We start from the raw sequence: 23160 nt of genomic DNA on the forward strand, positions 1-23160 counted from the left end.
CTTTTCCAGGTCGAGAAGAATTGCAAGGGCAATAACGAATGTAGACCTCAAAGTCCACCAAAATATTTGTTTGCTGCGACACTTGCAAAAACCAAATTGGGAGGGGAAGGTAGCACTGGTGTTCAATGAACCACACAGGATGCACAGTAGGGATATGCTGCTTTCAGATCAATGGGATGAAAATCCTTAGGAAAAAGTCCCTCAAGTACCAGGTCTTCCAATTGGAAAAACTGCAGAAAACCAATCTTTGGGGATCGATGTTGGCTCCCAAATACATCATAGATGAACAGCAAATACTGCAAGCATCACAGGAAGTGACCCCTTCATTGTAGAATTGCAGACATGGTGGACTGGTATTTAGAAAGGGTGAAAAGATTACAGGAAGGCAAAAATGAGTGCAAAAGTCCAGGATAAGACAAAGGAGCTTACAAGTATATAACAAAAAAAAAAAAAAAAAAAAAAAAAAAAATAGGCCAGAGGGACCTCCAGCTATTGGTAGAAAATGTAATATTAGTGGTTGTGACAATGAAACCAATCTTTCAAGAGTGAAAAGTGGCTATTCGTAAAACAAAGACCTTGTGACTCACCAGTCAAGACTAGTCCATTGGTTAATATAGACAATCAGTAATATTTTTTTGCCTAGTGTTCATACCCAAGGCTCACTTCGCTTGTTTATCATAGGAGGATCTTCATAAACCAACCTTTACTGTTGACCAGACCACACACTAGAAGGTGAAGGGACGACGACGTTTCGGTCCCTCCACCTTCTGGTGTGGTCTGGTCAACATACTTTAGCCACGTTATTTCCTGCTGCCTGCACCCTTTACTGTCATCAGATTTAGCAAAACATGGAAGCCCTCTCCCACAAACTAAGTGGTTTGCATTCTTGTCTGTGAAGATTATGGTCTTATGCATTACTGTTTAAATAGGAGGTAGATTCAAAATTCATAATCCATGAAGTTATCAGGATAGAAAAAATGCAATATTATGTTTTCATTTATTATAAAACAATTTATTTGTGGCCTGCAGCGGCAGCAGCTGCAGCAGCCGCGGCGGCGGCAGCGGCAGCAGCAGCCTTCCTCTGTTGGCCCATTACGCGCTGCATCTCTTCACGCTTCCTCTTAGCACGAATGTGGGTGCCCAACTGCAAAGCAAAGTAAAAAACTGAGAAAACTACATTTCTACTAAAGATAATTTCTTTAACAGGAACGGTGATGCAAACATTCTCAACTCACTATCCCAGAGTTACGATTGTCCAATCATGTATACTGTACATTATATGTATGGTGCAATTTGTTCAATGTCTGAGGATGCTATGGAATTTCAAACAAAATTATATTGATTGCAAACACACTTGGGTTAAAATTAAGAAAAAATATACATCCTTCGATCAGCACTTGAGCTGAATATTCTTCCAGCATAATTTGCTAAATTTTAATATACATTAACATTTGCAAAACACCAATAATTTAAAATCTTGTATCTTGAGCACTATAACAGTCAGCACAGGCATAACCACAACTAATGAGTACTACAAATTCTCTTAACTGTTAAGTCTACACAGTATAGCAGAGCCTCATCTACTGAACCTAGTTATTGAAATACTTGAGGCTTGGCTCAAATAGTTTACTGCCATAATAAAACGTTAAGTTTTAGTGACAGTTTGCATAAGCTGCTGCCGAGCTAGCCCATCTACATGCACCATGTTAACAGCCCAGCCTAATGTAAATGTTAACAAAGTTAAACACTGAACTGCGCATACAATTCAGTGTATTGTATGCACAGTCAATTTGCCAACTCAAATACATTAACAATTACATTACTGAACAATATTTAAAAGTACACAAAATAGCAAAAGCTAATAGAATGTTGCAATGTTGTTATTGATGAAAATTCAACGAATTCTTAAACAATAAATAAAAAAACGTAAAAACTTACTGAAAATGATTTACCGAAAACTAAAGATTTTTTAAATTGACAAACTGATCCAATATATGTCACAGCAAAGGTTGTTCAAAGTCTTTTGAAACTATATCCATAAGATCAGTCATTCTGCTGTTGGGGTGTACAATGTTATTGTTAAATATCAGTCTCTGTGCTGCAGTTTTTTTTTTTTACTTACAAGGCATCTAATATAGGCAGTCAGTGCTGAGGTTGGCAGCAATATAAAAATATATTTCCAACAAGCAGAAAGTTGACCCGGCATAAAACGTAGTTTATGGCTACTATGCCACAATGCTGGTGGCCTCCCACCTATGGTCACCACTTTACGAGAATGAAATAATTTATTTAACATTCGTGGGCAAAATAAAGATAGTATACTGTACACACAATTTTGGCACAAGACCTGTAATCATCAAAAGGCATCACCTAGCTGTTTACTTGCCAATGATCACTATAGCGAATCAAAACTAAAAAAAAAGTGGGAAATATTTTATACGAGATCAGTAAACTTATGATGCACAGATCTTTAACATGGCAACAAACATGTAGACATAATAACTGTCTTTAATTTATTATCGACAATGATATTCCTCTATCATGTGCAACAATTCTTTGCATAAATTTAGTATAATTAATTCAGTGTGATTGTCAAAAATTGACCAGGGGTAATAAATTTAAATATGAAGGTGAATGAAAGATTCCATTTGTTTTAGTATTAAAAACCAAATTTTTGGATGTCACCTACATCATTTCTCAAGGTACTGTCTACAATGTTGCCCCAACATCATAAACAGTATACTTGGAAGGGATGTAGGCGACATCCAAAAATTTGTTTTTTAATTCAGTAAAACATAAAATGGATTTCATTCACCTTCATTGAAGCACTACTGCATTGTAGTAACTTTCTCCAAATTTAAATACATCTAGAAGAGATTGAATGGAGTGAAAACAATAAATTTATCAATGAGCCTTAAACCATACATGACAAAACAACAAAAATGAGCATCTGAGTCAACAGACTATGACCTCCCCAGCTGGCTATTCCACATGCAAGAAAACAGAAGCCTTGGGGAGAAAGAGGTGGGTGGTGGCACAAGGAGGCGATAAGAGGGAAGATGAGGTTGGCAGCACCAGGGCAGGGAGGCGGGGGGGTTTAGTTTGGTGGCAGCATGGAAGAGGCAGTGGGGGGGGGGGGGGGGTTAGTTTGGTGGCACCAAGAAAGACAATTATATTATTTCCTGGCAAGTATTTAACACTGACACCCCCTAAACATTAATTTCACAGAGGCTGGCACCATGGTGTCTAGTCACTGTGCAGCTAAGCCACTTTAAAAATTACAACTTTTTATTTCTTAAATATTTTTCAGTAACTTTATAGATTTATGAATTAATAACCATGGTTATGCAGATGATAAGTCACAACATCGTGACTAATTTTTTTTTTACCAAACCACACTAGAAACTGGAGAGATGACGACGTTTGGTCTGTCCTGGACCATTATCAAGTCGATTGTTACGAGATGAGGGAAGCAAAAGCAGTAAGTAGGCAAAAGGGGCGAGGAGATGGAAATGTAAGAAGATAAGAGCAAGGCAAAAGATATGGAAGGTAAGGTGTAATAATAGGAATAAGAAAGGGATCATAAGAGAAAAAAAAAGATAAAGGAAGGGTAGGCTTATGTTTGGTCATGTTTGTTATAAAGTTTAGAACATTTGAATATATTCTGAGAAAGAGAAGAGCCAACAGCAACAAAGCCAGGATTCGGATTCCATGTTGGGTAGGTTGTGTATCAGAGCCGATTCGACAATACGGCGCCTGTGTAGAGTACAGGCAGGAAAAGATTATTTAAGAGGAAGACCAAGCAATAGGATGATTAGAATACCTAACATGACAGAAGAGAGCATTGTTTGTGTCTGCAGACTTAACACTTTTGTGTTCCTTAAAATTAAATTAAGCGTCATTTAGTGTACAGCCAGTTTCACCAAAGTATTGCAGAGGACAAGATGAACAGGAAATAGAGTAGACACCAGCAGCATTAGAAGCAGGAGGAGCAGTGTGAATTAGATTGTTACGAAGAGAGTTGGTTTGTCAAAAGGCGAACTTAATGTCAAGAGGCCGAAAAGTATTGAGTTTTGAGTTCAGATATGAAGGGAAGGCAGAGCAGTGCTAATAGCGTTGTAAGCAGGTTTAGGATGAAAAATTTTGTTTAACTTGATAAAGGAAATTTCAGAATCAAGAAACTGAGGGGTTGCTGATGTATAGAGCGCAGAGAAAGAGACAAGACACTTAGTAACAGTAGGAGGATGGTAGGAAAAGTGAATGTACATGCCACTATGCATGGGGTTGCAGTAGACAGAGAACCCATACACAGCTGTGAATGTCAAGAAAAGGAAAGAGGGAATTAGATTCCCATTCAACTTTGAAATGGATGGAAGGTGCTAGATTGTTGAGAAAGGACAGGAAAGGCTGGAAAAGACCAAGGTCACGAGGCCATAAGGCAAAAATGTCAACATAATGTCAGAGAGAGAGAGACGAGTATCAATAGAAGGAAGAAGAACAATTTCGAAGTATCCCATGTAGAGATTGGCAAGAACAGGGGAGAGGTGGGGGGGGAACCAATAGTGACACCAAAAGTTCTAGTGTCTGACGAGTTCAAAGAAAACGTCAATGGGAAGCGGGAGGAAGAAGGCCCTCGGTTACCTTCTGACTAAGGAAAGAGAACGTCATCAAGGGGAACATTAGTAAACAGAGTTGACATCAAGACTAAGCATCTTACAGGAGGGCTGCAGGCGCATTCTTTCTATGAAGTCCTGAGAGTGACAAGCTGGGTAGGAGAAAAAGTGCCAAGGCATCAGTTTTAGCAAGCTAGTAAGCAAAATGATAGCCAAGAGAGCCCCTTGAAGAAATGATAGGACGAAGAGGAAACCACGTTTATGGGTCTTGGGTAGATCATAGAAATAAGGAAGATAAGGACAGATGACAAATGTTTAATAAGATCGAAGTCAGGACAAAGACTGGAGAGCTGTCTTAGTTTGCAAAGTGCTCTGCCGTCCCTTCATATCTGAACTCAAAACTAATACCTCTCATCCTCTTTGACAAAGCTTGCCTTTAGACAAACTAACACACTTTGTTGCAATCTATTTCACACTGCTCCTCCTGCTTCTAATGCTGCTGGTGTCTACTCTATTTCCTATCCATCTTGTCAGGAAATAGACACAAATGTGACCTAACATAAGCCTACTCATCCTTTTATCTTTCTAGTTTTCTCTTACGATCCCTTTCTTATTCCTATTATTACACCTTACCTTCCATACCTTTTGCCTTGCTCTTACCTTCCTCTAAGATTACCATCTCGCCTACTTAATGCCCTTGCCTCCCTCATCTCATCACAGTCTACTTGACAATGGTCAAGGACAGACCCGAAATGTCATCTCTTAAATTTCTAGTGTGTGGTTTGGTCAACCAAAGTTATATTTTTCAATGTGAGGCTGCATTATTGCAGTATTACATGAATTTTAATATCATATTTTCAATGTGAGGCTGCATTATTGCAGTATTACATGAATTTTAATATCATTATTCAGTATTCATAAAGTGGAGACTCACTGGCTTCTTTCCATATAGAATAAATTCAATACTGTAATTACTCAGTAGCAAGGCCTGCTGCATTAAAAAAATCAAACTTAACACTTTGAGGTTCCACAGACTGATTATCTCGTCACTCATTTTTCTACTGAATGTGTTCCAACGACGCAATACTGAGTCACTCATTAAAATATTTTTTAAAAATTTAAATTTTATCAGATCAATCTGGTAGTGGTTTTAAAATAAGCGCCTTTAGATTGCACACAATTTGATACAAAAATCAAAGATATAACATGAAACTTGATGTCCAAACACTTGAAATATTATAAATAGGCCTATAGTCCGAATATTAAAATAATTGTTAAAATTCTATTTATTGTCCTATTATCTTGGGACTAGTTTTAAAATGCGCGCCGTTTTATTGCGAACACTTTGATACCAAAATGAAAGATGTAACACAAATATTTATGTCAGAACACTGGAAAGATATAAATAAATTTGTGATGATGAGCATCCAGAATTAAAATATTTGTTAAAAATCCAGTTATTGCTCTATTATTCTGGGACTAGTTTTAAAATACTCGCCTTTTTATTGCGAACAATTTGATACCAAAACGAGCGACGTAGCACGAAATTTGATGTTATCAAATTGAACGAGTTGAACATTAGGTTGCAATGTACAAAATGGTGCTCGTTCATGGGTAACTTTAGGCTTTTGTGCGGGGAGGCACTCCAGCCTTTTGTACATTTTATTCATACACATCTGTAGGGAATTTAATTGCGAACACAATGATACCAAAATGAGCGACGTAGCACGAGAATTAAGGTAAAAAAATGGAACGAGAATGCACATGTTACTGATTTTGTGCGTTTTTGCCGACTTTACGCTTTGCTGTTGGGAGTCATGCTAGGCTTTTGGACATTATATTTATACACACCTGTAGAGAATTTAATTGCGAACACAATGATACCAGAACGAGCGACGTAGCCCGAGAATTAAGGTGAGAAAACTGGAACGAGTATACACATTTGAGTGTCACCGCGCGCTTACCCGCACGGAGGGGCCACGATCCCCCTGTCAACCGCGAGTTTCCACGGAGCGCGAAAGTGTTAATATAAAACTACTGAAATCTGGGTTTATAGGGGAAACAATTATTATAAAATTACACATCTGGTTCAAGAAATTAAGATTGTTAGGTGTATTCAACACAAAGGAAAATCTGTAATATGCAAGGAATACAGCAGTCATTAAAATTAGTGTCCCTAGGCTGAAGATAAAACTTTTACCAAAGAAATAGAGATGCAAATCATACATACCCTTTTCTTGAGGAACTTCAAGGCCCTTTTGTCCTTTGACACCTTTAGCAATTCAATTGTACGCTTCTCGTATGGTGCAAAGCCCATAACCTCACGGATAATGTCTCTCACAAACTTATTGTGTTTGGTGATTTTCTGTAATAAAATGTAGATATGAAAAGATGCATGCTGTACATTACTAATACAAGTGTACAGAACAGTATAATTTCTTCTTAAATGCAAATAACAAAAACTGGCAAAATACCTGTACAGTATTGCATAATAAATGTTCACTATTTTTATGACATCTGATCCTCAAAAAGTCTATCTTATGTATATAAAAACACAGTAAAGACTTACCCCTTTACGGGAACTGGGCTTTGGCTTTCTTGTGTTCTTTGTGACCTTGTGGCCTTTGTTGAGGCCAACGGCCATTTCATACCTTGGCGCCATTTTTTGCCTGTTAATCAATATGAGCATTAGACAGTGCTAATACAGTAATTGGATTAAAAAATTACCTTGAATAAAAACACAAGCACACTTGAAACACTGATAAAGTAGTTAAAATTTTACCAAGTACTTATTTTAACCTATTTTAAGTAATTCTACACCAGTATATAATTATGTTAGATTCAGAACAATCATTAAAGAATAGATTAAATAATGATGAATGTGTATGAAAATGTGTTAACACTTGACTAAAAGATAGTAAAAGTGGTTCCATTAAGTTTTTAATGGCTCATCAACATTGATATTCTTACTCCTGAGAAACCCCAAGGACACAGTGTTAGTGTTGAAAGCCACAATTAAAATCCTAACCATTCAGTCCTGCAATACAAAAAAAGTAACTATATTGTCAATAGGCTTCCTTTTTATCATCATTTACTGGATACCCTGTGATAATGTGCATTATGGCCTTCGGCTCTAATGGAGAGAATACATGTAGTGGAGAAAAAGGGGACAAGGAAAAGAATTACGAGAATGCAGTGCAAGATAGAATGTACCAAGGGGAATGCAGTGTAAGATAGAATGTACCATGGGGAATGCAGTGTAAGATAGAATGTACCATGGCGAATTATTTTTAATGAAAAAGGCAAGAAATATCAGGGGTGACTAGTAAGGGAATCTTTCACATATGGTATGATATGGTAGCTCCATAGTTTAATGCTACGCTTTTGTGGCTTTAAGAAAAACTACAATTTTAAGAAATAATGGGTAACAGCTTCCATGTTAATATTAGGCTATAATTTGTAGAGAGGTCTACTATCAAACTCTACTCATCAGACAACAGTCCTTGTAGTGTCAGCGAATCCTCTCATTATTCTTGCACCATTATGGTACCATGGCAACATGGATGTGTACCATGGGTTTAATTGGTGCGGCTATCCTAGAAACCATAAATACAAAAACGTAAGCACTGTAGGTTCCACCATGTACAAACCTGTATGAAAGCATCATTTTATGCATTACTATATACTAACCAATTTAGAAAGAAAAGAGAATTCTCGGGAACAATTAGAGAATGGTTTGAAAAGTAATAACGTTTTACTTTAAAATTGTGGATGCATTGCAACCAAGTAATACTACATTATTGCAGTGTTACGCGTAGAACTTCATTATGTCATCCAGCATTCAGGTGGTGCACATGGGCTTGTAAAAAAAAAAAAAAAAAAAAAAAAAAAAAAAATAGTATGTACATTTAAATACCTGTATTGCTCATTACATACAGGAACTTTAACAAAAATTGCAGATACTGTACTAAAATGAGGAACAAAATCCTCGTGAAAATTCTGCCCCTGCAGTCAAATGCAATTTTTTTTTTAAATGCAAAACTAAATATTTATCTGAATAATGTAGAAGATATAAAATCAAATTGCAGAAAGGATTTGAGTTATGATTAGCAAAGGCCTAAAAACCAAAACAAATTTATAAATGTACACAAAGCTAAACAAATAATTGCTTATACTACTGCATATATATATTTTTAGTACCGTACTGTATATCAATTGTCTCAACTTTACCCTGTACAATTGAGCACTTTTTTTCAAGCATCCAATTAAAAAAAAAAAAAAAATTAAAACTCAACTGTAAGAAGGGAACTATCAGGAGAAAACACCATGCCATTACAACTACATAGGACTTGGAAGGGGGCAGGATAAAGATTTGGAATAGGACGGGGGAAAGGAATGGTGCCCAACCACTTGGACAGTCGGGGATTGAACGCCGACCTGTATGAAGTGAGACTGTCGCTCTACTGCCTAGAGAATCGATGAAAAAAGTGCATTGTAGATTTTGGTCCTTTCTACACATTTCTAAACGTAAACAGACTGCATTTGGAGGGTCCTGCTCAGAGATACTTGTTTACAGTTATACGTTTACTCAGTTATCGTTGGGTTATAACCAATATCAAAATGTTTGTAATTAAATTCTATATAATGAATACAGTACATGAAAAACAAATGTGTATTTACAAATAACTTGTGTGACTGATGAGTATACAAATGTTTATGAATAGGAATCTGATGTATTTTAGCATAATCAGAATGTGAAAGTGTTTAGGGTGAGTGTTGAGGACAGTAGAGGGCAAAAGTAACATGGTGAGGTTGGCAGAAGGTGGCAATGTGTTGAACAGTAGAAATGCAAAGGGAAGGAGTATGGAAATATTGGTGAAGGAAAATACTGTACTAGTAATAAGTGTTGTACTGTACATGTAAAATTTTGAATTTTACTTAGTCGTTTCAACAAAACTTTGCACTTCTTCTCATACTGCACACTACTTCGCAATTTCCTATCGCTATCCTCACATTTATTTTCTTAGGTTGAACCTTACCACTGACTTTCTTGGGACCCATGGCACGGTAGATACCATGTACCTACCATGCCAAAACTACTTAGTACTTAGATGTTTAAAAAACAAAAAAGCTGAAAACAATTAAGTTCTTTACAAAGATTTCAAGCGCAATTGAAACTAGGTGGGAGGCATTGGTAAACTGAAGCGCAGTCCCCCATGCCATCAGAAACCACGAGTTCAGTCGACCCATACGTGTATCAACTTGCAAAGCGAAGCAAAGTTTGTAAACCGATTCAAATTTTATGAAGAAATCGAGCTCATAACCCAAAAAATTTGTAAAGAGGGACATTCGACAACCCAGGTTCCACTACTATACTTAGTATCCAACAATGTAAGGTTACAGAATAACAACAGTTTTGTGTTTTTGAGATTGTTTAGGCATTCATGTTACCTTGCATGCTGCTGTTAAGAGTATTGGTATTGATAGTGTCTGCTTATTTATTCAGTACTGTATAGGTAACTAACCAGAACTGTGTTGATTTTCAACTTGGAATAAGACGAAGCAGTCTGGAATGAGTGATTGCAAGGACATCAGGTGTAACATAGCATGGAAAAAGTGTATTACTTCAAACTTAAGTGTGACAGATTTCCATAAAGCTGATCAATTTATTACAACCCACTCAGGAGTTTCAACATTAATTTTCATGTCTTATCCCTCCTCTTGCAGTAAGAGGATGTTTTTTTATTTGGAGTGAAACCAAGCTCGGTATATTTACATCCAAGGAGTTAAATTAAGGAGTTTCTTGGTAAAAATAGTTTGGCAGTCCTGAACACAGGAGGTGGACTACATTTGGGACGTGACATGTCCAGCAGTGGGTGATGCGAGATTTTGATTACAAAGTAGATTCAAATTATAGCTCATTTAAAAACATTCTTAGTAAAGCCTAGGAATATTACCATATAAATTTAATTGGTTAAATAACTTACTCAAAATGGATAGCTGTGAAACATACAGAATCTTATTGAAAAAAAAAATGATGGCACACACAAACGAATTAAGATTGGAGAAATCTAGAATATTGTCATACTAGTAAAATATGCAAACTAAAAAAGGCTAAAAGAAATTATAAAATACCAGTATACAGGAGCACAGGCAAACATTCTAAAAAAAGATTTTCAGATACATAAAAATTAGAAGACTTGGCCATTGAAAACAGTAATGAAAATAATAAACATGTGGTACTTTAAATAATTTTCTTATTTAGAGAAGAATTTATGCATGCAGCTGAACAAGTCTAAATAGGTGGTGAAAGAAGTTGACATAGTGGAAGTGACTTGTAGCCGATGATAATTGGGAGGGAAGGGAGATAAACACTGAAAAGGACAATCACCAACATGATCTAAATAGGGTTTTGAAATGGTCAAAAGATTGACAGATGCAGTTTTATGGTGACAAATGTAATGTTTGGAGGCAAAGTAAGAAGAACCTTTCAAACTAAAGATGCTATACCAATGACGATACTTTTCAAGAAGCTAATGCTCTCTCTATAGTGGAATACTGCTGCACAATCACAGCCCCTTTCAAAACTGGAGAAATTGCTGACCTGAAGAGCGTGCAGAGATCCTTTAGTGCTAGAATCCACTCCGTAAAACATCTATTGGGAATGACTAAAATGCCTAAATCTGTATTCTCTTGAGTGCAGGCAAGAAGATATATAATTTACACGTGGAAAATACTAGAGGGGCTGGTCCCAAAACTGTACATCGAAATAACACCACACGAGACCAGAGGGCATGGCAGAATGTACTGAATACCCCCGTTGAAACACAAGAGGTGCAATAGGTTCTCAGTACTATTGTCAGAGGCCCAAGACATCCAAAAGCCTGGTTGACCAGTCCAGCAACCAGGAGGCCTGGTTGAGGACCGGGCCACGGGGCCGCAAGCCCCAAAATCATCACAAGGTAGGTAATGAGTGTTTCAAGATACTAGCTGGATAGCACAGATTGCAAAAGGGATCTGGGAGTCGATCAGTAAGAATTTAAAACCAAAAAGTAAATGCATAAAGGCTCGCAATAAGGCAAATAGGACACTAGGATATATTTCTCTAAGTGTTAGTAATAAAATGCCTGATGTTATTCTTCAGCTATATCTTGCTCATGTTAGGTCCCATTTAGATTATGCAGGCCACCATACTATAGAATTTATATAAATTCCCTGTAACACGCTCAGTGTAGGATGACAAATCACAAAAATTTGAAAACGTTCACATGAAAGATTAACGCCTAATTTAGTCTCTAAAAAGGCGAAGAATAAGGGGTAACATGATAGAGGTGTGCAAGTGAATGAAAGGCCTCAGTCAAAATTACATGCTAGCAGTAGGTTTACTATAGTAGCTTATATGGCTTGCCTTCCTAGTGCCACCCCCTGGAGAAGTGTGTGGGGGGGCATAATAGGCCGATGACAGTTGCCACTAGTTCTCCACAACTGGTGTAAAATTAGCTTAAATGACCAATGGAATCCTGTACTTGAACCCGATACATACCTAACCTAACCCACATACATCATTAGTGTTCATAAACTAACGAACCTTGATGTGCGAGGTTAAAATAGATACTATACAGTAAAATTATATAACTGTGTAGCTCAAACTTTAATACCTATCTAACATAAGCCTCCGACAGATTGAAAAAAAAAAGTTTGTCGGAACGCCAATGATCTGGCCAGTGCCTACCACATGCAAAATTTTGACCAGTCTAGTTGCTGCAACCTAGTCAAATCATACACCATTTCATACAGCTCATTTGAGACCCCAATATACTATTAAGAATGGCTGGGTTAGATAAAGAATGGTGATACGTCGACAAACTGCCTCCCGTACATGCTCTGCAAATTCGGAAACATGCAAAGGGTACGCCATTCCAAAGTTGCATACGGAACTTTATTAAAAGGGTAGCCACCACATTACCACACAAAATCACCCATATATATATAATTCAGCGGCATATATCACATTATAAATGGCTACAAGGAGCATCACACACTAACAGCATCAACATGTAAACATCATGTGGTCACTACATTTTTTCCATTTTAAACCCTAACAAACGGTATTTCAGCATTAAATATACTTCAAAACATAGCCCCACAATGTTGTAAATGTCTTACGTTTGAAATAAAAGCCTTTAAACGAGCTTCACAGGTTAATATAACGCTAAAACCTCAACAACAGGAGCCATGGCGCCTTACCTACGGGTATCCGCGTGTGGGAAAGGAACACTCCGCTTCTTGGTCCAAGTGAACAAGTGAAACGGAACGTTCGCTTTCGATATTTTCTTAATGTTTATGGTATATTTACCTCATTTACTGGCCTAAAATATTTATATATTTTTTTACATATCTGTACTATATGCTTTTAATTTGGTTTTGGCATTGGTGACTGAGATTTATTATAATGATTAATATTATTTGACTGTGCGTGTGTTTCATGTCACCATGCAAAGCTGTGATTGGCTAAGCCGCCCAAGCTGGCAACCAATCAATGCTCTTTATGTTGGGTGCGTTCTACTAAATAGAGTTTCATTAGTTTATTTACAAAAATAAAATTTTTAGCGTGTAAATTTAATTTAATGATATTTTTAAATAAAAATTTTCATCTCCTTTGAATATATACATACTTAAAAGCAAATAATATACAAAAAATATGTATTCCTTAAACCTAAAAAAAAATACACTGAAACTGTACTGCAACTCTGAACGTGGCCACATATGGCGTAAGATAGGAAAAGTGCAAAGAATGTGCATCAATTTTGGATGATTGTCTAGTAAATAAGTAAGTGAACATTTAGCGCATGGTCCCACATTATAGCTTGAATTATAACTATCCGTTTGAGCCGTGAGGATATGGGTGACAAGTCTTGGTGGTCCGAGAGGGAGTCAAGTTAATAGTGCCTCTGGACCGAGGAGTCCTAATCAACTCCAATTTTCACGTCTGCCTTTTACTCTTAATAATTACCTTACCTCCTTGCACATTTAATATACAATGAAAGTGCTCGCATACATTAAATAAGATACATTATACATTACATATTACATTATATATTAAATAAGGAAGTTATTCCCTCCTTAAATGTGCAAGGTGGTGAGGTGAACATAATTTCTAATCGGGTGAAATTCTTTTTTTTCTAATTAGGTGAAAATTATTTCTAACTTTGCACAAGCCAGTATGGTAGTTCCAGATGGCTCCGGCCAACTCCGCGCTGAACTAAAGCAACGGTATTAATGTAGGCTGATGTAACTTGGCGTTCATATGGGCCAATATGACCCAGCCTGACCTGACCTGACCTGACCTCTCACTCCCATTGGGAACTGTACTGTACTGTAGCAGTTACTCTTGATGGGATTACCTAAATTTTGTTCCTTTTATTTTTGTTCCTTTAACACTGCACCATGCAGCATATTAGAGTTGTGTTGGAGGCGTAATGTAGCGTTAATGTGTGTGTTACAGAAATTAGCACTGAATAAAGGGCTGAAATTTGTTTTGTTTTTTACCTTAAACACTAAATTTATTGGTGTTTTATTTATTTATTTATTTCTACTGTATACATGAAGGTACACTTGGTTGTGAGAGTATATACCATTGGTGTTAGAACATTATATTCTTGCAAAGCCACTAACATACATAGCATTTTGGGCAGGTTTTGGGTTTATATATTATATATATTGTACTGTTTTTGTGCATTTTATATATACTATATAATATATATATATATATACACACACACATACTGTATATGTCATTGAATATGACCAAAAGGGTAAGATTAATGATTCTAACACGAATCTTCTCAATATTTCTTATGTTTTTCTTCACTGTCAAGGATATTTGAAAATTAACTTCAAAGTTCATTTTCACACTTTCTTTATGGTCTGACGCCTAGAAGCGTTTTGCAAGACACTTCTTACATTTTCAAAGACAATTTTACATACTCTGTTTCATGCTTATATTTGTTTTTGAGTGTGGCGATAGGACACAAATGTTTTCGGTTGAGGTGACAGGACACAAATCAATGGGTAAAGACTATTTTATATACTCAAAATAAAAATCGATGGGTACATTGCGTGTTTTATCTTGCTTGTGTTGGTTCAGGGTCCTGAAGTGACCAAGAAGTGATTTACAAGACCCCGAACCAAGACAATAGCCAGGTGGAGGGGGTCAATGAGTGCTCATCTTTTTACTATGCCGTATTTGCAGCTTGCAGACTCCGGGTGTACTTGAGAGAACTCAGATAATCAAGATCGAAGATCTAATTTTTGTGGGGTATCTGTATTTGCAAAACATTCGAAAGAATGGTCCTAAACCGTCTCCTCCATAGAATCAGAACCATGCTATCCCCCCAGATATATGGCTTCATGCATGGAAGGAGTGTGCATCATTGCATCACCACTTTTCTTACCCTGCACACTGAAAAGTCATATACCACCTTCCTAGATCTCAAGTCTGCCTCCTAGATCTCAAGTCTGCCTTTGATATTGCAAATAGACATGTTATCTTGAGTGAGCTTGCAAGAATGAATATTGGTGGTCGGCTTCTTTGTTGGATCAGGGGTTACTTATCCAACAGGAAGTCATCTGTATTTTTCCAGGGGCATAGGAGTGTAACAAGAGACTTTGAACTAGGTACCCCGCAGGGAGGTGTCCTCAGTCCTACCTTATTTAATATCTTAATAAACACGCTGTTAAACTCTGTACCAAGCAAACCCAATGTCCATATCATTAGCTATGCTGATGATATATTGATACACACCACTGGGTATGCTAACACGCAGAACGCTCTTAACTCTGTATTAGACTCATGTCAGGACCTAGGTTTAATTATCTCAGCAGAGAAAACAAAGATACTAAATCGGCGCCCACCCAGGCAGGGAGGAGCTGTTCGCAAGATGCAACTGTCTGATGGCTCCCAGCTTGACTATGTAAACAGATTCAAATACCTTGGCCTTGAGGTGCCACTGTATGGTCCTGTTGTATTCAGACTCTGTCGTCAGTATAAAGAGAGGCTTCGAGCTCTCAATGCTGTTGCAGGTTATCACTCAGGCTATGGTGCCAATGTCAGAATTGTCAAAATGATGTACCTTGCATACATCAGATCTTTAGTGGATTATGCTGCACCTCTGCTTGTTTTGATGCCTGAAAGAAAGCTTGGAGGGCTTGAAAAATTGCAGTACGAAGCCTTGAGGATAATCCTTGGGTGCCCGCGTACCACAAAGATACTTAATATGAGAAAGGAACTTAATATTCTGAGCATTGTTGATCGTGTTACTGAAATTAACTGTCAAATTGATATAAAAATGCTTAGGCTAACTCATCCTAACCCTTGCACAGAAGCCCTCCAGAATTTCTTTATTGACGATCAGCATTGTTCCAAATGGATAACTAAAACTGGAACTCAACTCAGAATGTATCAGGTTCACAATTTGTACCAAGAGAAACAACAACGGCACTTTCCTGCACCGTGGGAGATTACACCCTTTCCAATTTTAATCCCTCCCTTTCCACCCAAGAAGCAAATTAGAGATCTGCCCAAGCTTCGTCTTGAAGCAAAGCTCAATGCCTTAAGCCATATTGATGCTCTGTCCACAGAGCATTCTCTCTCTCTGAACTCATATACACTGATGGTTCCCTACACCGCACCACAGGTGCAGCTGGAAGTGCAGTTGTTCTGACAATGGGCGATGGCTTGTACTTTGAGTGGGGAGTCTGTATAAATAACTGGGCCTCTACCCTTCAGACCGAACTATTTACCTTGATCCTTGCACTGAAATGTGTACAAGTCTCCAAACTTGATACATTAATTGTAAGTGACTCCTTATCATCCTTAATTGCTCTCAACTCTTTAAGACATAACTGTAACATGCTCGTGCACATCTGTGTGATGTAAACCTGACCCCTGGCAAAGGAAGTGTCTTGCAACTCACCCCTTTGTTGCTCTTCTGTCTTTAAACCTCTTAAAACCTCTTTAAGGGTTATTTGGAATTTTTATGAAACTGTAGTAAGCCATTAAGTTTTCTACCAAAAACTAAGTTGTCTTGCATTTTTAGTAGCAGTTTTGGCTGGCTCCCATACACTACAGTATTATGTAACAATACAGTATTTTCAGGTTTAGATGAGCAAAATGAGTACAGATGAGACTACCCCTAAACTGACTGCTGGCCGTGGTGGGCGTGGTGCTGCTATATACAAAGCACTTTTATCTCTACCACGATATCCTGGCCAGACCACAGAGAAGACCGAGCCTTCTGCTGCTGTACCCCCTCTGTGTGTTGTAAGTAATTATAATGTACACCAACTTCTGCTCAAACCACCAATAAGACTGATTCATGATTAAAAATTAAAGATTCAAATAGACTTTGACTAGTTTTTAAAATAAACCTGACAAATATAAAAAATACAGTATAATACTCTATGAAATGAGGAAGTAAACTCTATTTTCCATTGTTAAGGGTAGGAAATCAGCTACAATTACCGCAGCCCAGTGGTTCCTAAACATTTTCTCTGGGCTACACTTTTGGAATAAAAATTTGCTTGTACCACACCAAATTTTTCGATAATATGAAATACATTCTAAACAAAGAAAAAAATAGTTCCTTTTAAAAAATAAAATAAAATAAAATAAAATGTTTATTTAGGTAAGGTACATACAAGAGATTTTACATAAATTGAATGATTTATAGATAGAGCTAGTACATACAATGCCTAAAGCCACTATTACGCAAAGCGTTTCGTGCAGGAAAAACATTAATGACTAAAACTTAATACTAATTGAGTATAAAGAATAAAATGTGTTGAGAACAAATAAAAATAAAGATAAAAAAGGGGGAACATGGCTGAAAAAGCAGCACAAATACAATTAGGTAGACAAACAGCGTTGTTTAAGAAAACAGACATGGGTGGACAATAGAGGGGTAAGGTAGGTTACAGGGAATTTATTAGGTTGTGCTTTGTTTTTATCTTAAACTGGTTGAGAGAGGTACAGTCTTTAACATGGTTGGGAAGGTCATTCCACATTCTGGGACCCTTGATTTGTAGAGCATTTCTAGTTTGATTAAGTCGAACTCTTGGAATATCAAAACTGAATTTATTTCTGGTGTGGTGCTCATGGGCTCTGTTACAACCTTCAATGAAGCTTTTGAGGTCAGGATTGGCATTACAGTTCAGCGTTTTATATATGTATAATACACATGAGAGAATGTGCAGTGACTTAATATCTAACATACTAATTCAGAGATTTTAGTAGGGGTACCGAGTGAAGTCTGGGGCCAGAGTTGGATATTGTCCTAATAGCAGCCTTGTGTTGAGTAATTAGAGGACGTAAATGATTTTGGGTGGTAGAACCCCAAGCACAAATACCATAGTTGAGATATGGATAGATGAGGGAGTAATAAAGCGTCACCAGGGCCTGGCGGGGTACATAATATCTGATCTTAGAAAGAATGCCAACAGTTTTTGAAACTTTTTTTTATACATTTAGAATGTGTCCCTGAAAATTCAGCTCGTGGTCAATGAGAACGCCAAGGAATTTGCCATCTAATTTGTTACAAATTTGGGTATTGTTTATTCTGAGATTTATTTGATTAGAGGATTTATTGCCAAACAGAATATAGAAAGTTTTGTCAATGTTAAAGGTGAGTTTGTTGGCAGTTAGCCATAGATGGACTTTATTTAGCTCAGTATTTACTGTGGCATTTAGAGCAAGGGGGTCAGGACTGGAGTAAATGCTTGATTCATAGCATGTTAGTGCTTGATTCATAGCATAAAATACAACTATTTTATATTATGATCATGGGATATCCAGAAAATATAAAACAATGCAGCTAAATAAAACCATGATTTATTCCCTAAATCTATATTATAAGAAAGTCTGTCTGTTCAAAGTTGGAGACCAGATGCTTGGACCTAGCTTCACCCAAATTGACAGCGTATACAATAACTATAATTGCATTGAATTATGAGTATTGTGTTCTTCAATTTATCTTTTTATCATTAATTTGCCTTTCAATCAGTCAGGGGGTGAAGATGTACAAGTTGCTGGTGCCACTGCCCTCTGCTCACCACGTAGTGATGAAAGCAGTGTCACTAGTGTTCCTTCAGTTGGCAGCAGCCGGGGAGCAATCATCAGTCAGCTGATGAAGCGTCGAAGTTTCACGACTTCGTCCCCTATTGCGACACCAGTTACTAGCTCAGCTGAAGTGAAAGAAAAGATATGTCCAGAACCAGTTGTGGCCAGAGGTCGAGCAGAGTTCTTCCGTTCTCATTTTATGGGCCTTACTAAAACGCAGCCATTGTGAGTAAAGTTTATTATCTTTCTCTTGTGCAGTAATGTGGTACTTATCCATCAGTACCTGCCTATCATTGACTATGGTGAAGTGATGTCTAGTTCTTCTTGCCTAACCTACCAGCCTAGTTGTACCCATTGCATTATAATTTAAGTATTCTGATGTTCGAATTCTATGATGAATCTGGCCTTAATGTTGCGGATGAAGGTGGCTTCCACAAATTCTTTTTTAGTGCAGCATGTCTTTGTTTCATTTGCATTTTTACCATATGTCTATGTTCACTAGTAGTAAATAGGTACCCAGGAGTTAGGGAACTGTTGTGAGTGCATCCTGGAGTAGGTCTGTAGTTCGATTTAGGGAGTCCTCGATACAAGCCTAAATTATATAAAGTATATACACAAGCTGCTTGTCCCCGACAAAACAGATTACTGTACTGTAGTATTATTTGATACCTTCTGGTCTTATTTTTCTCTTTTCCATCTTCATTATCTAACACTTTCGATTGAACCCTTGCAACCATTTGTTGGCCCATTCAGAGTTTGATGTCATTCTGTAACTTTCTGCAGTCCTTAGTTTTTACATTTCTCATTTGCTTTGTGTCTGTGCAAGCGCTGGCATATGTGAGCTCACTTCCTCAGATAGGACATTCTCATAAATTAGGAACAACAGGGGGTCCTAAGACTGATCTTTTGAGAACACCATTGATTACTTTCCTCCAACTCGAAACCTCATCACTCACAGTAGCGCACTGTTTTCTGTCGTTCAAGTTGTCTCTTAACCAGCTCAGTGTCTTCCCAGTTATCCTGTCTTGCTGCTCTATCTATTATTAATTAATTATGAATTATGCCAGTTTTTCATGAGAACCAATACCTTACCTTCTGTATCAAATGTTTTTCACAATCTAGGAAAATAAAGTCTACCCAGCCTTCTTTAACTGTCTCTCTCTTCTTGTCATAGAAATCTATGAAGATTGTCAGGCATGACTCTTCCCTGCTAAATCTGTGCTGTACTTTTGCTACAAAGTTTATCCTTTCTACCACCAACTCTGCTTCGGTGGATGCTTTGTGGGTTGATCCTGTTTCTTTGGTTCCCTTGTTAAAAGGCTCGTGTGTCTTGGGTCATCTGCAGTGTTATTAATTATTAAGTCTAGCCAGCCTGAGGTTTACCCTTATGCCCATGATGTTTGGAAGTACTGTACTGTATGCCAGTGTTTGCTAATGTGTCCTGGGAGGATTTTTGGGTATGGGGTTTTTGCAGGTCTGGAAGTACTGTACTGTATGCCTGTGTTTGCTAATGTGTCCTGGGAGGATTTTTGGGTATGGGGGTTTTGCAGGTCTAACAGGGTTCTGGCAACCCAGTATTTGATGAATGTTCCCACGCCTTGGCGTCTTTGTGTGGCCTTGGGTTGTCTCTCTTATCCAGGGATCTCTTCATCTTGACTTCTGCAGTTCTCTCTCCTCCCTTGTAAGTTCCCATGTGTTCTTCATTCTCCGTGTGTAATTAGCTTCAAGATAGCTACAAAGATAGACCAGGCCCAATAGTGCCCATGTTGCTGGTGGAATGTCTTTGATGCAGGTGTATCACCACTTGTGTGGTGATCAGTTGGCTTCTTTGATGGTGTCCCACCTGCGAGCTATGGCTCGGTGACAGTACGTGTATGAAGTTTCCTTTCGTTCTTTTGACCATTTTCTCTTTGAAGGTTGTCTTCTAAGTATTTTCGATTGGGTTGTTTTGTACTTTCTTTCCTGGCGTTTTTAGGACTGTCATTTGATGCCCAATACTGTCACCTCTTATCGTGTGGTGCTGGTAGAGCCGCTCCCACATTGTGTTTGGGGTGGATGTCACTTCAGCCACGTTTCTCAAGCTTTCTTGTGCGTTATTTCACCTCTGGCCTGTTCATGTGCCACCTGAGCCCTCCTGGTCCTTGAACTGGGTGCTCTCTTTTCTCTCCCCACCTCAGTTTGTGGTGGCCCCTTCAGTTCAAGATTGTTTTTCCAAGGCTCTGTTTCTGTTGGCATTAGTGTCTGAGGGTCGGGTTGGTGAGCTTCATACTCTCCTCTGATTCAGGGGTTTCTGCTTCTTCAGTCTTGGTAGTTGGTTTATTCGGTTGCAGCCGTCTCCTTCTTTTCTGGCGAAGAAAGACATGGTGGTCTTCCGGAGGGGCCCTTGGGTCATTGATGCTTGGTTGGTCAGGCCGGGGTGCATCATGTGTTGTGTCCGGTTGCAGCTGTTCGCTGTTACCTGCGTGCCTCGGCTTCTGTGGCCGGGGACTTGCTTTGGGTTGATCCGGTTTCCCTTGTTCCCTGTTCCAGGGCTTGGGTCTCCCAGATCGTCCACAGGGTTATTAAGTCTAGCCAGCCTGCGGTCTACCTTCGTGCCCATGATGTTCGTAAGTTTGCTGCATTGGCTGCCGTGTTTGGCAACATGTCTTGGGCTGACATTCGGGCGTGAGGGGTTTTGGAGGTCGAACAGGGTCCTGCCTGCCTGTTATCTGGTCAATATTCCTTGTCTAGGTCGTTCATGTGTGGCTTGGTCGCAGGTTGCAGCCAGGTGTCTCGACTTCGAGTTATGTGCGTGGGGTGGCTGCCCCCCGAGTAAGTCTCTCTTTTACTTGTCTTTGGTTAGATAGCTTCAGGGAGCCGGTGGGGCTTCCCACAGAAAGCCAGCATTGAATGTAATGAAACACCATTATCTGGGTGAGCTCCGAGACTCCCTGGCACCCTCCCTCCCACCGGTTGGCGGTTTGCATTTTGTTTTTGATTCTCAGCCTCCGAACTGGAGGTGTGAGTAGCAGCCACAGGGGGTCTGGCCCCCCCCCTTCTCTGGGAGGGGAGGGCTGTGCAGACAAGCAAAGTGGCAGTGGTGAATGACATTTGCTTGTTTGTTTCCGTATGTTTGGAGGAAGTTCTGTCTCTTTTCAGTTTTCAGTCTTTGGTTGCAATTTCTTACCAGGTGGGGTCTGTTTTGTTATGCCTACTTTTCTGGGTGCCTAACCCCAGACTAATATTGTGTATATCAGTCCGATAGCTCCAGGGAGTCTCTGGGGCTCACCCAGAAAATGGTGTTTCATTACATTCAACACTGGTTTTTTATTGCTATTTGATGTCCTCATGGGACATTGCATTTCCTATAACATGTGTCAGTTATATTTAAGTTTTTTCCATAATGTGTAGATGTTTTTCCACCCTTTCTTCTAATGCTACTCATCTGTACTGGGCTAGTTTGATTTTCCCCTAAGGATAGTTCCTGCTGGTCCATCACCAATTTTCCTAGGGAAAGGGGTGTTTGTTTTTCATCACTCTTGCCTGTTGCTTTAGTTGAGTTCCTCGATATTCTGGCTTAACCGACTGCTAAGCTGTATTGCATCCATTCGTCCCTTCCACGCATTCATTTGTGTGGAACGGACCTGCGCCCCTTGCACACGTGAATAATCAAGAAAATTTTCTGGCTATCTCAGTGACTGGAATACCCAGTAGTGACACGAGTTGACTTGAAAGGCTTCTGCCACATATCGCAGCAGGTATTCCATGTGTGCTACATTTGTTTGTGTGTGAAACTTTTTAGAGAAGTTGAGCAATCATAGTCAACCGTAATTATTGTGCATGCATTAATTAGTACATTATTGGCCTCCTTGTATTGAAAATATGTTTTCATTCTGTCTCAATTCCTGTAGTGTCATTAGGAATAGTATCTTGCCAAATGTCATTTAATTTAACTATTAATTGATTTGTATTGCTTTGAATGAGAGAGTTCATCAGATAAACCTGCAAGTTCTTCTTTAGGAACCCATTACTGGTCATTACTGGTCATTCTTGTTGAATACATACAACCAACACCCTTTGTTTCCATGTAAGAAGAGTAGTGTAAATGAATCCTAATACAACTCATTAATGCTTTTATTTGTAAATCACACTTGCTCTATTCAAATAAAGTTTGATGCCAAACCCACCATCAGCAGATATCCTTATTTAGGTTGGTACTGGAGATATGACTCAAGTGATGACCAAATGGTACTGATCATTATGCTTAGTGCAAGGCTCTCCCACTTGGTAAGCCTAGCATGAAGACACACAAGGATGCGTTTCTCAAGTTAACTGTTGCTCTAGGTGCTACTATATTTATTGCACTTGGGAGGTGGGGCTCAAACTTGATAGTTTCATTTTGTCATGATTGCTTTGTGAAAGTGTGGTGAGAATTCTGAACGGTATGACAAA

General features: G+C 38.4%; 2 protein-coding genes across 6 annotated transcripts in view; one reads left to right on the forward strand and one right to left on the reverse strand.

Moving 5' to 3' along the window:
• Positions 1-985: 985 nt before the first annotated feature.
• On the reverse strand, positions 986-12990 carry RpL36 (ribosomal protein L36). Of its 2 annotated transcripts, none has more exons than XM_045746089.2 (4): positions 12861-12990; positions 7183-7282; positions 6844-6978; positions 986-1144 (listed from the first exon to the last, which is right to left on the reverse strand). In XM_045746089.2, exons 2-4 carry the CDS (start codon positions 7273-7275, stop codon positions 1013-1015), a joined length of 360 nt encoding a protein of 119 aa, XP_045602045.1. In that variant the 5' UTR covers positions 7276-7282; positions 12861-12990; the 3' UTR covers positions 986-1012. The 2 variants fall into 2 exon arrangements, with proteins under 2 accessions (XP_045602045.1, XP_045602046.1); XM_045746090.2 differs by lacking the exon at positions 12861-12990 and adding an exon at positions 12780-12804.
• Positions 12991-13127: 137 nt separating this feature from the next.
• Positions 13128-23160, forward strand: part of LOC123760409 (piwi-like protein Ago3) — a gene marked incomplete at its 3' end in the record, with an annotated part of 98228 nt that continues 88195 nt past the window's right edge. For all 4 annotated transcript variants that reach the window (XM_069338376.1, XM_069338379.1, XM_069338380.1 and 1 more), the window contains 3 exon segments: positions 13128-13443; positions 16771-16935; positions 18674-18954. In XM_069338376.1, coding sequence (XP_069194477.1) covers positions 16777-16935; positions 18674-18954 — 440 coding nt within the window.

Source organism: Procambarus clarkii, chromosome 39 (genome assembly GCF_040958095.1).
Source record: "Procambarus clarkii isolate CNS0578487 chromosome 39, FALCON_Pclarkii_2.0, whole genome shotgun sequence".
In the NCBI taxonomy this organism is placed as follows: domain Eukaryota; kingdom Metazoa; phylum Arthropoda; class Malacostraca; order Decapoda; family Cambaridae; genus Procambarus; species Procambarus clarkii.

What these genes read in the sequence shown, in the direction of transcription:
- RpL36 (XM_045746089.2), bottom strand. Translation starts at nt 7,275, where the DNA reads ATGGCGCCAAGGTATGAAATGGCCGTTGGCCTCAACAAAGGCCACAAG. An exon ending in AGCCCAGTTCCCGTAAAGGG is followed by an intron (nt 6,979 to 7,182) that starts GTAAGTCTTTAC and finishes ATTTTATTACAG; the next exon opens with AAAATCACCAAACACAATAA. An exon ending in TGAAGTTCCTCAAGAAAAGG is followed by an intron (nt 1,145 to 6,843) that starts GTATGTATGATT and finishes TTTGCTTTGCAG; the next exon opens with TTGGGCACCCACATTCGTGC.